The 16,107-nt window shown below is 41.3% G+C and overlaps 2 protein-coding genes across 3 annotated transcripts in view; one reads left to right on the forward strand and one right to left on the reverse strand.

The window, feature by feature from the left end:
• Nucleotides 1-1,401: 1,401 nt before the first annotated feature.
• LOC105732604 (dipeptidyl peptidase 9-like) lies at nucleotides 1,402-4,284 on the reverse strand. Its single transcript, XM_064376756.1, is given in 2 exon segments — nucleotides 1,402-2,694; nucleotides 2,729-4,284. Coding segments are annotated over 2 exon segments (2,646 nt in total). The 5' UTR covers nucleotides 4,082-4,284.
• An 8,550-nt stretch (nucleotides 4,285-12,834) lies between these two features.
• CD163 (CD163 molecule) overlaps nucleotides 12,835-16,107 on the forward strand; it is a 39,155-nt gene continuing 35,882 nt past the window's right edge. For both annotated transcript variants that reach the window (XM_012474804.3, XM_012474803.3), the window contains exons 1-3: nucleotides 12,835-13,014; nucleotides 14,102-14,188; nucleotides 15,230-15,553. In XM_012474804.3, coding sequence (XP_012330227.1) covers nucleotides 12,969-13,014; nucleotides 14,102-14,188; nucleotides 15,230-15,553 — 457 coding nt within the window. In that variant the 5' untranslated portion in view covers nucleotides 12,835-12,968. The remainder of the gene's footprint in view (nucleotides 13,015-14,101; nucleotides 14,189-15,229; nucleotides 15,554-16,107) is intronic.

Here is a 16,107-nt window from a genome sequence, read left to right on the forward strand (position 1 = left end):
TTTTTGTTTTAGTTTAGTTTTTTTTTAAATTTAAATTTAAATTTTTTTAAACTTTTTTTGTAACCAGCCTAATAAAAAAGAATTTACATTTTATCAAGATAATTTTCCAGTGTCATCTTTATCAGTTTTTTAAATTAGGAAAACAGAACTTTGAGAGGTTTGAGGTTTTTAAAATCCATGTAAATTCCTTTTTTTTTTTCCTTTATTTTTCCTTTTTGTTTTTTTGCCCGCCCCTGGCAGAGCTCTTGGCAGGGAGGGAAGGAGAGGGAGGAAATATAACCCTGAGGTGGGGATGGTTCAGCTCCCAACCCCGGAACCGCTGGTGTGTATGGGCCAGGCAGACACCTGTGGCCGGACAGCTGGGCTGGGGAGGGGACAGCCGCCACTGACCAGCAGAGTGCGGAAGCCTGGTGCATTTCAGTGCCTGCCTGAAAGTCTGGGGCTGGGAGGGCGGTCCGCAGGTGGTGCCCTCCCGCTCCACGGCTCTGGCCGCTCCTGTGGAGTCCGCCCGACCCTCTGCTCGGGCTTGGGAACAAACGGAGCTCACCAGGTGCCAGGCTGCAAACCCGCTGCCTGGTGTGGACCCAGAGTCTAGATTTAGGCACCTCTTGCTTTCTGTCTTTTTTTTTTCTTTTCCAAGACTGAGTTTCGCTCTTGTTGCCCAGTCTGGAGTGCAGTGGCACAATCTCAGTTCACCACAACCTCGGCCTCCTGGGTTCAAGCGATTCTTCTGCCTCAGCCTCACGAGTAGCTGGGATTACAGGTGTGCGCCACCACGCCTGACTTATTTTTTGTATTTTTAGTAGAGATGGGGTTTCTCCATGTTGGTCAGGCTGGTCTCAAACTCCTGACCTCAGGTGATCCACCTGTCTCAGCCTCCCAAAGTGTTGGGATTATAGCCATGAGCCACCACGCCCGGCCTGTCTTTTAATTATGAAAAACATCCCCCCAAACAAAACACAAACATGAAGAGGGGAGGCTGGCGGCGGGGGACAGGCAATTGCATGCTTGGGTGCTGGGGACCGTGGCTAGCTGGGCCAGGGGACTGAGAGGCCACAGGGAACCCTGGGCGAAGGGCAGCCCGCTCCTGTGTCTCTTCTGGCCTCTCTAGTGACCATCAGCATGTGATCCCCTCCTCCCAGAAGGCAGGGAGAGGAGGGGCTGACCCGAGGCCACCATCTCTCTGTCTCAGCAACCAAGAAGCAGCGGCACAAAACCCAGGAGCATTTAAAAAAGGATAAAAGGTGTTGGGGCGGTGAAGGCAGCGGCTCCTTGGGGCTGGCCAGCATGGGGCAGGACGAAGCACCTCATTGGGGCCCGCGGGCCACTCAGTCCCTCCCGCCTGGTCCCCGGTGGAGGCTGCGGCCACTTGTGCTGTGATGTGGCTCCCGGCAGGCAGGCTCAGAGGTATTCCTGTAGAAAGTGCAGCAGCATGACTTTATAGTGCTCGCCTGACTCAGGGCAGCGAATACTGTGCCTCTCGTTGGGGTAGATCTGGAGCTGGTAAGGTTTCCCTGCTCGGATCAGTTGGGAGACGAGGAAGTTTGCGTGGAAAAAGTGCATGTTTTCGTCCAGGAAGCCATGGAGAATGAACAGGCGGTTGGGCTCATTGGGCAGCTTCTACACGTGCAGGGCCATGGAACCTGCCTCATAGCCATGCTGGTTGTTTTCGGGGACATCCATGTAGCGTTTGGTGTACCTTGTGTCGTAGGCCATCCAGACGGTGACTGGGGCGCCCGTGATGGCCACCTTAAACACCTGGGGCTTGTGGATTAGCCCCACGAGCGAGAGGAAGCCCCCGTAGGACCAGTCATGGATGGCAACTCGGCTCAGGTCGATGAAGCCATACTTCTCGGCCACGAACTGCAGGCCCTCCACCTGGTCCTCGATCCCCACCTGGCCCATTTGGTTTTTCAGGGCCCCTTCGAACTGAAGCCCTCGCTGACAGGAGCCCCTGCCATCAATGACGACCACGGCGTAGCCCAGGGAGGCCAGCGTGTTGAGCCGCAAGTACTTGATGCCTTTGAAGGAGTTACTCACCAGCTGCACCTGGGGGCCTCCATACACAAAGAGGATGGTGGGGTGCTTCTTCCTCGGCTGCAGGGCATGGGGCTTGTAGATCATGCCGTAGAGCTGCACATCCGAGCGCGTCTGGAAGTGGAAGATCTCTGGAGGCATGTAATCCGGGGGGCAGCTGGCTGCCTCCATCATGCTGGCCCAGAAGCGGGGCTGCTTGTGCAGGGGGTCGTCGTCAGGGCCGCTCAGCTTGTAGACGTGCACGCAGGGCGGCGTGCTCACACTGCTGTAGTGGCTGACAAACATGTCGAAGTTCTGGCTCATGGAGCAGCTGTGGGAAAAGCCGGGTGTGGTGAGGCTCACGATCTCCCCAGCTGCCTCGTAGCTGACCACGTAAAGGTGGTGCTCCAGTGGCGTGTCCTTGGTGCCCTGGAAGTACACCAGCTTGGTCTCCTCGTTGACCCAGATCTTGGAACCGTGCCTCGCCAAAACCTCCCATTCACCACTGGTCAGAGCAATCTCTTCCTTAATGGGGCACTTAAATTCATCTTCCCCGGGGCTGAAGGGCTCACTCCAGTCGTAGCCCTGGGATTTTAAAACGGGCGGTGAGTTTGTACAAATGGCAGAAGCCGGTCTTGCACTCATTGGCGCGGAGGAAGCAGAGCTCGTCCTCTCCCTCTGATTGGGGGAAGGGATAGAAGATGTCATGAACATTGATCCAGACATTCGTGACCTCCTCATACACCACGTACGGCTGGACGTTCCTGGGGACAGCTCTGGCGGAGGCTAGCCGCTGCTCCTCATTCTCCGTGCTCGGGATGAACAGTGCTGGGGGGAGGAGGACGAGCTGGAGCCACTGCTGGGGCTGGTCCAGGAACATGGCCCAGGCATATTTGCCGTCCCGGGTCCACCCGGCCCTGGCGATGTACTCCACCTTCGGGAACAGCGAGCCGAAAGGCTGCACCAGCTCCTTCTCCTGGGTCGAGACGATCTTGCCTTGCGTGTTGACCTGGAACTCCGCCAGTTTCAAGGCGATCTTGGAATTCTTGCTGCCTGTCCTGGGGTACCCATAGGAGTCCGTTTTCCTTTCTTCTAGTGCAGGAGAGGGGACGTGAATGACCTCCACCTCAGACTCATCGACTTCCTCGTACAGGATTCGCAGTGTCTTGAGGCCCTCTGGACCTTCCCAGGAGGCTGTGGGGCACCACCAGTACCCAGTGAATCGGTCGAACTCTTCCTGTATGACGAAGGTGGCCACGCCCGCAGACTTGGGGTCATCCAGGATATTGGATAAACCTTGGTGGCAGAAGGTCAGCCGCCGCTCCTCGCCCATCTCGATGTTGGCCACCCACAGGTCGCTGTTGTTGATGAAGGAGAAGAAGGCAGGGTCGGTGGGGCAGATTTTGGGGTTCATCCGGGGCCCTGAGCACTGGGTCTTTATTTCCAGCGGCTTCATAGGGGACACCATGAAGCCATTCTTGCCGCTGTCGCGGCAGTGGAAGAGGCTGTTGCTGGCCTGGAAGAGGAGGAGGCCGCTCTCGCTGTGGCAGTTGTAGGAGGTGATGCCGAAGACCCCCAGCCGCTTCCGCTCCCTCAGCAGCTCCTCCTCCCGGGAGTAGACCCTGTGGTGGGGCGTGGCCCGGAAGTGATCCAGCATCTGCTTCCAGGAGAGAAACAGCAGAGCCTCTTTCCGGATCTTCTTGGGAATCTCGGAGTACGGGAGGGAGTTCTCTCGGTTGCCATACGGCATCCCCAGGTAGTAGAGGCGGTGGGAGTGAGGTCCAGACTCATCCGTCTTCTGCACGAACTGGAAGTTGTGGGGCGCCTTGTTGACGATGAGGCCCGAGTACTTGCGGCTGCCGTGGATGATGCTCCGGAGCCCGTCCCACGAGTGCTTCTGCACGTGGAAGCGGGCGGCCGGGTCATCCGTGGCGGCTGCGTCGCCCCGGTCGGCCGCTGCGCTCCCGGTGGTGGCCATCCTCTCAGCCCCCTCAGAATTCAGCGAGAAACTTCTCCAACTTCCGGTGTTCTCCTTGTCCAGGCATAGCTTCTTAACCTTCCGCATTAACCGCTCAGCTGACCTCAGGAGGGCAGAGGTGCCTTTTAAAGGGTCCAGAGAGCCTCCATTCCAGCTGCAGGCGTGGGACACAGACCGGGGCGCGGGGCGGCGGCCGGGCTGAGCAGGGCGTCCCGGGGCCAGCGGCGCCTCACGCTCGCGGCTCCATGCCCGGGACTGCGGCCCCGGAAGTGGCGGGCGCGTGGGACGACCGTAACCTTCTTTAATGCTGTTGAAGTCTTTTTATTGTCACTATGGTTTAATAAATGACTACTATTTTACAGTGACCTATAATTCTGTTTTGATCAAGTGTTTTGAACCTTTTGATATCTTTGACAGGATTCCGAAGGACCAGAATTCTAAATTAAGTCTTCTTGAACTAAAATTAACTTTGAAATTTTTTTCTAGCTGAGCCCCTAGAGAGCCTCAAAGAACACATCTCTCATCCTGAAGATATTAAATGATTAGGGTTATCTGGTAAATGATATAAAAAGCATAATCAAATAATAAGTAATACTAGATCTTCTTTTAGTTATATTTATGGATAAATTATTGAGATGAATATTTCAAAAATCATATAAGTTCATAAAAATTTAATATGTTAGTCATAATTTTGGTTGTCAGGTTAAATCTTCTTTTAAGTTATATTTTTATGGATATTTTATTGGTCTAAGTATTCTAAAGATTAAGTGAAATTTATAAAAGTCTGATAGACCTGTTATGAGCTGGCAGTCATGATTCTGGTTGTCACCTTAAAATGTTGTAAAGAAATGACAAGAAAATTAAATTTTCTTTTCAACTGTGACTTTCATCATATTTTAACCACAGCTATTCTGTCTTTGTCATCCATAGTTATTATTTTTATTTTTCTATAAAATTATTTATAATTGGCTATAGTCTAAAATTGCTTTTCTTAAAGAAAGACTATAACAAGTATACTTAAACTCACATTTATAAAAATTTTAAGATTAATAGACTAAAAATTTCCAAAATTCTGATGAAGAAACTAATGGGCTCAGGAAACTGCTAATCAAGGTCAAGCAAACAAAATTTTAATTACATGAGATTGAATAATTGATGAAAATATTACTTTTATAACTTTTATTTAAAACATTGTGAGAGGCAGAAAGCAAAGGACAGAACAAGAGTCTCTGCCTAGTAATCCAGATAATTCTCACAGATCTTGTCCAAGACCGTCAGTGTGACACATCTACAAGTTTGCAAGAAGCACAGTATTACTGGGCTTAAGGTGCCCCCTAAAGCAAATACAGCTTAGATCACAACACTCAAGCCCTGTGGAATATCTGGAAAGCCTTCCCAAGAAGGATGGGTACAAACAAGCCAAGACGGTGAAGACTACAGTAAATACCTAACTCCTCCATGCCTGCAAATCAAAGAACATCTATGAGCATCAACACCATCCAGTAAAACATCCCCTCACCAAGTAAAACTAAATAAAACACCAGGAACCAATCCTGGAGAAACAGAGATATATGACCTTTCAGACACAGTATTCAAAATAGCTGTGTTGAGAAAACTCAAGAAATTTAAGATAACGCCAAGAAGAAATTCATATTTCTGTCAGATAAATTTAACAAAGAGATTGAAATAATTAAAAAGAATCAAGCAGAAATTCTGGAGCGAATAATTGCAGTTGTCATACTGAAGAACACAATATAATCTTTTAATAGCATAATTGATCAAGCAGAAGAAAGAATTAGTGAGCCTGGAGACAGGCTATTTGAAAATACACAGTCGGAGAAAAACAACAACAGCGAAGCATGCCTACAGGATCTAGAAAATAGACTAAAAGGGTAATTCTAAGAATTATTGGCCTTAAAGAGGAAGGAAAGAAAAATATAGAAATAGAAAGTTTATTCAAAGGGATAATGATAGAGAACTTATTTTTCAAAATGATAAGAACAGAGAACTTTTCTTAAGAACCTAGAGAAAAGATATTAATATCAACAAGAAGGTTATACATCAAGCAACTTTAACCCAAAGAAGTCTACCTCAGTCATTTAATAATCAAACTTCCAAAGTTTAAGAAAAAAGGATGGTAAAAGCAGCAAGAGGAAAGAAGCAAATAACAAACAAGGGAGCTCCAATACATCTGGCAGCAGACTTTTCAGTGGAAATTTTACATGCAAAAGAGAGTGGAATTACATATTTAAAGTGTCAAGGGAAACAACAACTTTTACCCTAGCTTAGTATATCTGGTGAAAATATTCTTCAGACACGAAGAAGGAATAAAGACTTTCTGAAACAAATAAAACTTGAGATGCTTTATCAACAGTAGACCTGTGCTATAAGAAATGCTAAAGACAGTACTTCAATCAGAAATAAAAAGACATTAATGAGAAATAAGTAATTACATGAAGGTATAAAACTCACTGGTAATAGTGACAATATTATAACACTGCAAGTGTATTTTGTACACTATTTTTATCCTAAGTAGAAAGACTAAGCAATGAACCAATAAAAAATGATAACTACGACAACTTTTCAAGACATAGTTAAGACAAAAATATATCAATAGAAACAAAGTGTTAAAAAGTAGAAGGATGAAGTTAAGGCATAGAATGTTTTTTCTGTTTTGTTTGTTTATGCAAACAGTGGTAAGTTATTATCAGGTTAAAATAATGGGTTATAAGAGAGTATTTGCAAGTCTCATGGTAACTTCAAACAAGAAAACACACAAGCAACACAAAAAAAAAAAAAGAAAAGCAAGAGATTAAATCCTATCACCAGAGAAAATTACCTTCATAATGGACTTCATCCAAGTAGACAGCCTGAGAGTCATTTCCTTCAAAACTCCCTTGTTGCTCAAATGTTACTAAAAGGATTTTGATACTGTTAGCCTCCATTTACTCCCTCCAATGTGAGATTAGATCAGCAACCTAGAACAGGTTCATCCCAGCACTGAGGGACATCAAAACCTAACTACAAGCTGGGTGCTGTGGCTCATGCCTGTAATTCCAGTGCTTTTGGAGGCTGAGGCAGGATCACCTGAGGTTGGGAGTTTGAGACCAGCCTGATCAACATGGTGAAACCCCATCTTTACTAAAAGTAAAAAATTAGCCGTGTATGGTGGTGCATGCTTGTAATTCCAGCTACTTGGGAGGCTGAGGCAGGAGAATTGCTTGAACCCAGGAGGTGGAGGTTGCAGTGAGCCGAGATTGCGCCATTATGCTCCAGCCTGGGCAACGAGTGAAACTCTGCCTCAAAAAGAAAAAAAGAAAATCTGACTACAGGATGATTGATCAATGATGCTTTTGGAGAAAGATCTTGATCAAAAGGGGAAAATTAGAAAATTCTCAGAATCAAAATGGAGTCACTAGTTTTTTTTTTTTCTTTTTGCAAAAACCAAAACAAACCCTGACAGACAGAGCTGGGGAAAGCTGTGAAGAGAGAGTTCTCATGCATAAATGCCTGCTAACAAATATTATCACAAAAAACTGCAAAAAACACAAGGCCATCATGGCCATACACACAAAAAAATACTTCTGCAAGAACGTGTGTCCAGCAATTTCCCGTCCAACCTTGAATTGGTATCACCCCTGTTACTGATTTGTAGCCAAGAATAATTATATCAGAATAATCAGAATTATATCAAAATATCAAAATTTCTCCTCATTTTTTCTTTAAAAGCCTTTGCCTTGGGCTGGGGGTGGTGGGGATAGCATTAGGAGAAAAACCTAATGTAGATGACGGGTTGATGGGTGAAGCAAACCACCATGGTACATGTATACCTAGGTAACAAAGCTGCACATTCTGCATACATACCCCAGAACTTAAAAAAAATATATAAAACCTTTGTCTTTCTTCCCTGAACATGTACATAGTTAACAATGGCATGTGTATTCTCATTGCAATGCCTTATTCCTGAAGAAATGTCATTTTCTTATAGAAAGCCTCTGTTATTTAGATTGACATACATATCTACTTTCTGTTTTTTCTACTTTTGGATTTCAAGTGGACATAACTGAATCAATGATAATTTTTGGGACACGGAATATTATTATTATTGGTACATGTATATACTTTATTTGGCTAGTTAGGCAGTCATTTATTCTAGTAATAATTAAACACTGGTGAGCCCACCTTGTATCCTATCATTTCTATCATTTAGTCATTGTCACTAAACACTATATGACCCTTCTATAAGGCATTATTACATCTGGTTTTGCCCTTTTGCAAGCTCTCTTTTATACCATATCACAGTCATTGTTGAAAACAGAAATTTGATTATATCATTACCCTGTTTGCAATCTTCCTTATTACCCTGTGTTGTATTTCCATAAATATTTTTTGGAAAGCAAGACTCACAGTCATGAATCACCCCTTGATCTGTAGAGATAGTCAAGGCAACAAGGGAAACATAAGTAGATCATATGAAACAAATTCCTGGAATTGGTACTTGACACAAACTTTGTCACAAGGCACAAACAAAACAGAAATCCAATTACTAGAACCAGGCAAAAAAAACCAGAACATGATGAAATCAAAGCTAACCATTAGTCAGTAAGCAGCCCACAATGAATGAATTAGGCAATACACATATGCTGTATGAGTTTCCAAATGCATAGCTTAAATTTGTATTCAGCATGCCAGAATACTAAGGGGGAAATAATCTGAGATAAAGAACAAAACTGAGTTAATTAAAGTAAAGAGTATAGAGGAGTCAAAAGACACTGTGCTGTGGGGTTTTGATGGGAAAAAAAACCAGATATGACAGATGAAGAACTTTTAAAAATGACTAAAAAATGATAGCCGGAGAAATTGAAACCATAGTTCTAATGCTGTAGCACAAAGGATAATTAAGTCTAGGTGGCCATTCTCCCTGAACTGCAACAGATGGCTGGACAATTAAATGTATTCAGTGATTAGGCTGGGTGCAGCGGCTCAGGTCTATAATCCTGGCACTTTCGGAGGCTGAGGCAGGGTGGATCACTTGAGGTCAGGAGTTTGAGACCAGCCTGGCCAACATGGTGAAACCCTGTCTCTACTAAAAATACAAAAGTTAGCAGGGTGTAGCGGCACATACCTGTAATCCCAGGTACTCGGAGACTGAGATGAGAATAGCTTGAACCCGGAAGGTAGAGGTTGCAATAAGCTGAAATCATGCCACTGCACTCCAACTTGGGCAACAGAGTGAGACTTTGTCTCAATAATAATAATTAATAATAATAATAATCATAAAATAAAATAAAAAATAAACGCAGCTTTAAAAATATGTTTTATATTCTGCGAATTTACTGAATTCATTTATTAGTTCTAACAGCTTTTTTTTTGGGGGGTAAAGTCTCGAGTTTACTGTATATTCAAAAAAAAAAAAGAAAAAAATGTTATTCAGTGATTGGTTGAACCTAAGAAAAAGAAAAAGTTGAACTTGAGTTTGCTCAGTATTCCAAAGAGGCTATATATTGGACAAATTAAGAAGAGAACAGAGATTCTGTCACGTTGGATGGTAGAAAACTGCGTAAGAAAAAGGCACGTGTTTGTTCCAGAATTCACATAATAATATCATACACTTATAATTTATATCTAGAGATTTTCAACACAGCAATACAGAAACTTAGTTCACAATTAAAAACCTATCTGACTTTGACGAAATTAGTGACTTTATTCAGAAAAGGGTCACAGTGAGATTACTCAAAAGCCTCAAATCTATTCCAAAATTCAAAACAAATTTCAAAATCTGATACCACTCCCTTTATTTATGCCTCCTTTTTCTTATTCCCCGTGAGGGGGGTGGGGAGTTGGGGAGAGATAGCATGGGGAGAAATGCCACATATAGGTGAAGGGGAGGAAGGCAGCAAATCACACTGGCAAGTATGCACCTATGCAACAATCTTGCATGTTTTTCACATGTACCCCAAAATCTAAAATGCAATAAAAAAAAAAAGTCACAGATTTCTGAGTAAATTATCTGCTAACTTCCAGGTCCACTCAACTATTTTATTTCTTCAGCTTCCCCCAAGCCTGGCCCTTCTTGGAGGCTTTGGTCTGTACCATAATTGTTGTAAACCTTAAAGACGGAGCTGCTGCAGAGGCTTATGAACAGCAATTTATTTCTCTGTTTTGGAGGCTGGGAAGTCTGCTGGCAGATTCAGTGTCTGGTGAGAGTTCACTTCCAGGGTACTTAGATTACTTCCAGGGTTATAGATTACTTCCAGGGTTATAGATTTTTTAGCAGTACTTCCCATGACAAAGGGATCAGACTGTCTCTCAGGGATCTCTTTCATGAGGGCAATAATCCCATTCATAAAGGCAGAGCCCTCATGACCTAATTATCTCCCAAAATCCCTGCCTGCTAATACCTTGGGGGTTAGGATTTCAACAAATGAATTTTGAGGAGACACACACATTCAGACCACAGCACTAAGTAATATTTTGTTTAATTCCAGACATTGTAAAATAAACCTTGCTGAGTTTTAAATTATTTTTCTTCCTTTAGATATTCTTAAGATTTAGTCTAGAATGCTGTTATATTCTTAGAAACAATTTGATTCTTTGGGTCTTGCCTTTAAAATTTGTTAGGTGGGATCCAGTCAACAAGTAGCTAGGACTAATTTCCCACCTCTGTGCTAAGACTCATCTGTGAACTCTGCCCAACACCCCATGAATTGTGAGTTTTCTATGTTAACAGTCACTTTTCCTGGCCCTTTGTATAACTCTAATCCTTTATCATTCTTTCCCCAGGCTCAGGTAATTTCCTCACATGCATGCACTTACCAACACTCAGCTAAATACTCAAAGGGGACTCTACAGATATGCAGGTCTGTCTCCTCGCCTTCTCCCTACTCTCCCTCTCTTCTCTCTCTCTCTCTTCCTGCAACTATCTCCTCTATGAGACTATTTCCTGTGAATTCTAGCCACCTTAGTCTCCAGGATTCTCAGCTTCTTCTCCCCAACTCTGGGAATCCTCTGATCATTCTCTGGGTTTCCTATTCCACAGTACCCTGGAAACTATCTCAAGGCAGTAAACTCAGCTTAGCTTCTCATCTCTCATGGATCACTATCCTTGAGATCCAGGCAACAACTATTCTTGCTGCCTGGTTTTCAGTGTCTTGAAAACCATTGCTACACATGTTTGGTTTGGTTTTTAGTTGTTTCAAGTGGAAAGGTAAACACACTTCCCATTTCTTCATTTTGAATAGAAGCAACATTGTCTTGTTCACCTAGCTTTTTAATTTTTCACCAATCTATTTCTTCCATTCTTTTACTGTAACTTTTCAATTGGGCTCTTATGCTACTAGATTTTTGCTATGGTATTCTACTTTCTCTGCATTTACTCTTGCTCTGATTTCCATTGTTAGCCTGGCCATAAGTCATCCTCAACATCACCACCAAGATGAGATATGTAAAAGACAAAGCACTTTAATACTCATGTTTCAAACTATTTAATGCCATTACTTGCCTAAAGTGTAAAATTATAGTTCTTTAAAATGGTATATAAAACTCCTCTTTATGTAGCCCTTGTTTACCTCGGCAATAATAACAACATTATCAACAACAGCAACAAAACAGGTTATATTGAGTACCTCCCATCTGACAGGGACAGGTAGATGTCTTTTTGAAAAAAAGGTAGTTCCTCTCCTGATAGCCTAAGACTAGCAAGTAAGATAAACAATAAATACGAAAAGTATAATTGACAATCCTTATAAGTACAGGCCATCATGAGTGCATACTTTCTGGGGTCATTCAGGGTTAGAGTTATTTCTCCTAGTGAAGTGATGTTTACTGAGAAAGTATATGTGAATAAGAGTTAGCTTAGAGAAAGGTACTGGTAGGGAGGCAGTAAACACAGAAGGAACAATATGTATGACATACCAGGAGGCAGGGAAAGATTTGGCAGGCCCAAGAAGTGGAACAAAGTCAGGGTGCCTTTGTTGCCTGGGTTCTAGTGACTGTCTCTGTGGAAGGCTGGAGATGCACCTTTAATTCCCCATTTCAGGCCCATCACTAACACCTGACAGTAGGTATTCCACGATGAACTATTAGTAGTTCTTTTTAGCTTATATGTTTTATATACAAATATTCATTTGTATGTGCTATTTCTTGTGCCTTAAACTTTATCATTTGTCCCTTTGGCAATATTATTCTCATCTTTTAAGATACAATTTAAGCCTCTCTTTAGAGAAAATAATTTTCTGTTCATTCTTTTCTCTCAGTACGTAGGACTAATTTTTCCATTATTTTTAACCCTGTGCTTTAACTCTATGTTTATTATTGACATCATATGTGTTTCTCTTACTTGAATCTGAGTTAAATAGAGCTGAAACCACGTTTTGTTAATTTTTGTTTCACCATTTGTAAAATCAGTAATAGTCTTGGCTAATGCTCTTGGTACATTTCATCCCATTAGAAAAGAAATGACAAATTCTGTGTCTCAACAACTTACACAAAATTACTCATTAGACACATTTGATTATGGAAATCATATTAAAAGTGGATACAATAAAACATTAATTATTTAATTATGCTTTGCTTGTTTTGCTTTAGTTTTTAACATAATTTTTCTACATAACAATTACTACTTTTTTGTGTGTCTTATATATTTGTCCAAAACGAAGTTCAAAAATGTAAAATATTTAATTCAGCAACAGCAGCATATTAGTATTTCCCCTAATTTTTCGAAATCTGTGTGAAGTGTTTCCCAATTTCCTTTGGTTGTTTCATGTCACATAGTGAAAAGAACATGAGTATGAAATGGAACCTCAGCTCTTTCAATGACTTCCCTTTTTGGGTTGACTCCACCTCTATACATGGGCTTTTCATTTTCATGAGAGTGAAGTGATTTTTAGAATTCTTAGTCCTTTCCTTTAGAAGAACATTTCTATGGAATAATACAAGAAGATTTAGGGAATCACTGAAGTTATAAAACTTTGGAATGAACAAACTCGGAATGATGCTACTTGAAGACTCTGGATCTGCTGGTAAAAGCTTCTCATTTATTCTACATTTCCTCTTTAACGGGGTATATAATTATTATGACAGTTAATGGATGTGATTTAAAAGTGGCATCAGGAGAGAAAGGAGTGAAAAAAGGACACAGGCTTATATGGCAGCACCTTTGATCTGCCAGAGATTCAAAATTGAAGACATGATATAGGAATCAGAGTTGGCATTAATTTTGTAAAACTGCTGAGGTAAAATTAAGTCACAAACTAAGGTTAGCTGAAATGTGTTGAGTATGAAAAAAATAGTTGTTAGAAGATATGGAATTTTCAGGAATGAATATTGATAGAGAGTTAATTACATAAAGAAGGTTATCTACTCTGATAAGTGAGTTATCTACTTTAAGACTTATATGGACATGTTAAAATCATTTAGCATTTTTAGTTTCAAATTAGTGTTGGGTTAAAGTAACAAGAAGATATGGGAGTAATAACAGCGTTAAAGAGTGTATTATGTGATAATGATGTAGGTAGAGATGACAAGATTTAAAATTTGGGTTTTTCAGATATGAACATCATATTTTATTCCATCAAGGTATTGTTCAGCTAGCTACTATTTGGCAAGCATCAAGCCAGGTACTGATGAAATGATGGTGAACATGATAGATATAATGCATTTACTTATGGAACTTATCCTCTGTCAGTGTGGCTCAGGTAGACTTGAAGATGGGGGCATCTGCCATTGAATATAGAGGTGGTTAGGGAATATACAAGTCTCAGGATAGCTTCCCTGTGCCTGCTGGGAGAATTGTCCACTACTAAGTTTCATTGATATTGTTTCCATTTTCCAGGTTTTAAGGGTTGCCTTTGCAATTCTTATTTCCACCACCAACCTTCTTCTCATCCCTTACCTCTAGGTTGCCTATAAACATGAACGTTTTCAAAGCTATTCGCAGAAACTATATGATCCTGGGTACGAATGTTTCCTGCTTGCCTTGCAATTTAGAAGGAAGGGTTTTCTGTCTTGGTTTGACCTTCTTTGTTAATTAACCTCTGAAACCCATCTATCTTCTCCAAAGTCTCTTTTTGGGAAGATGCTACTTTTGCCTTCTCTCCTGTTTCACAGACTTCAGAAGACATTTTGTCAACTTGAGTCCCTTCACTATTGCTGTGGTTTTACTTCTCAGTGCCTGTTTTTTCACCAGTTCTCATGGTGAGTACTTTGTCAAATTTACTTACAGCCTTAGCCCATTCTGACAATGAATGGTTAAAAAGCAAACAATTTTTCTGAAGGCCGAGTAGCATCTAAAAACTAGGTGGCATGTTCCATGCATTCAAAGGATTAATTATTATTAAAAGCACACAATAAAAATATAACCATGCAACACCAAGATATTAGCATGATTCCTTCCCATAGAAAATAAACTCACAGGAGAAAAATGAATTTTACTTAAAGATTGGAAATACTGTTGAGCTGAAAAATAGGAAAGAATACAAAGGAGGAGAAACTTCAGAATTATTAAAACAAAAGTGAGTTTGGGGAACATATTAGTAAATGCAAATGCCAAAATTTATCTAAAAATGTTTTGAGAGATGCCAGGTTGGTGGGACCACCAGGTTCCTAAATAAAGCTAAAATATGCCAAGGAGGCAACTGAGATCATCTATCATCTGTGGGTGGAAGCAGAGCACAAAGAGGTTTATTTTATGGCAGAAAATAACAGGAAAATATCTCCATCTTAATTTTTATTTAAGTAGATAAATTTCAGTCAGATTTCAACTAGTGTTTTTAAGATTTATGCTATTTTGCATATATGTATGAAATAAGGGTTAAATTTCTTACAACTAGTCTTTTCATCTTCATAAACTCTCTATCAGCCTTCTTTCTATTGATCTTAGGATTCTGGAGAAACTTGTAAAGCTCATCCCTATAACATTTTGTAGCAGCTTATTTAACTCAAAAATGCTTCATGGAAATTATATAAATTGCCATTATTAAGACTATCCAGCCATAAAATAAATATATTAAACATAGTTGTATGACTTACCTTTACTGGCTATATAGCACTGCTTAATTTGAAGCCAATGCTACTGACATTTATATTTGAATGCCTGTGAAATGTCATTTTTCTATTTTACCATGGATAGGACTAGGATGGTTTTCAAATCTGACTTTGAAGGATTAAATAAGTAATGTAATTTTCTACCTACTCTTTGCAACCTTGGCCAATTACTGTCTTAATCCACTGTCGCAGGAGGAACAGACAAGGAGCTGAGGCTAACTGATGGTGAAAACAAGTGTAGTGGGAGAGTGGAAGTGAAAGTCCAAGATGAGTGGGGAACGGTGTGTAATAATGGCTGGAGCATGGAAGCAGTCTCTGTGATCTGTAAGCAGCTGGGATGTCCAACTATCATCAAAGCCACTGGATGGGCTAATTCCAGTGCAGGTTCTGGACGCATTTGGATGGATCATGTTTCTTGTCGTGGGAATGAGTCAGCACTTTGGGATTGCAAACATGATGGATGGGGAAAGCATAGTAACTGTACTCACCAACAAGATGCTGGAGTGACCTGCTCAGGTAAGACTTGCATTAGTCAAAGCCTCCACACAAAATCCTTGGTGGGAAAGAAATATGTAGATGGGTTAAAACCTAGAAAAAGCCACTTTCCTGTAAACAATCTAGTTCACGTATAAAATTACTCAATCCATTGCTAGAAAACCATAAAACACAAGCTCATTTTTTTAAATTAAAAAAATTCTGAGCACTGTGATTAATGAGGAAGTGACTGGCTTCAATTTTATCCACAATCTTAGACAAAAGGCCAAGAAGTGGTGGCTTATATTTTATATTCAGTAAGCTTACTGTAACCTCCTACTTCTGAATCATAAAAATATCACGACATCTAAGTTATTTCCTTGTTTTCCTTCCAAGTGACTTGTTTTGATGTGTTGACCCACAAATTATTACCCTTTTGTCCATTAACTGAGAATCAATTTAGTGAATCAAAAAACAACTATTTCTAGCATTAATGCATCATTTCTTGTTGTAGGAAGGATTCTTTGAAAGTATAATTGCTCGATCCAGTGTACAATGCTATTCATTCCATTTACATTGTGGTTTTAATTTACAAA

The sequence above is a fragment of the Aotus nancymaae genome, unplaced genomic scaffold, assembly GCF_030222135.1.
Source record: "Aotus nancymaae isolate 86718 unplaced genomic scaffold, 86718_ANA_hifiasm-v0.15.2.pri h1tg000016l, whole genome shotgun sequence".
Lineage (NCBI taxonomy): Eukaryota > Metazoa > Chordata > Mammalia > Primates > Aotidae > Aotus > Aotus nancymaae.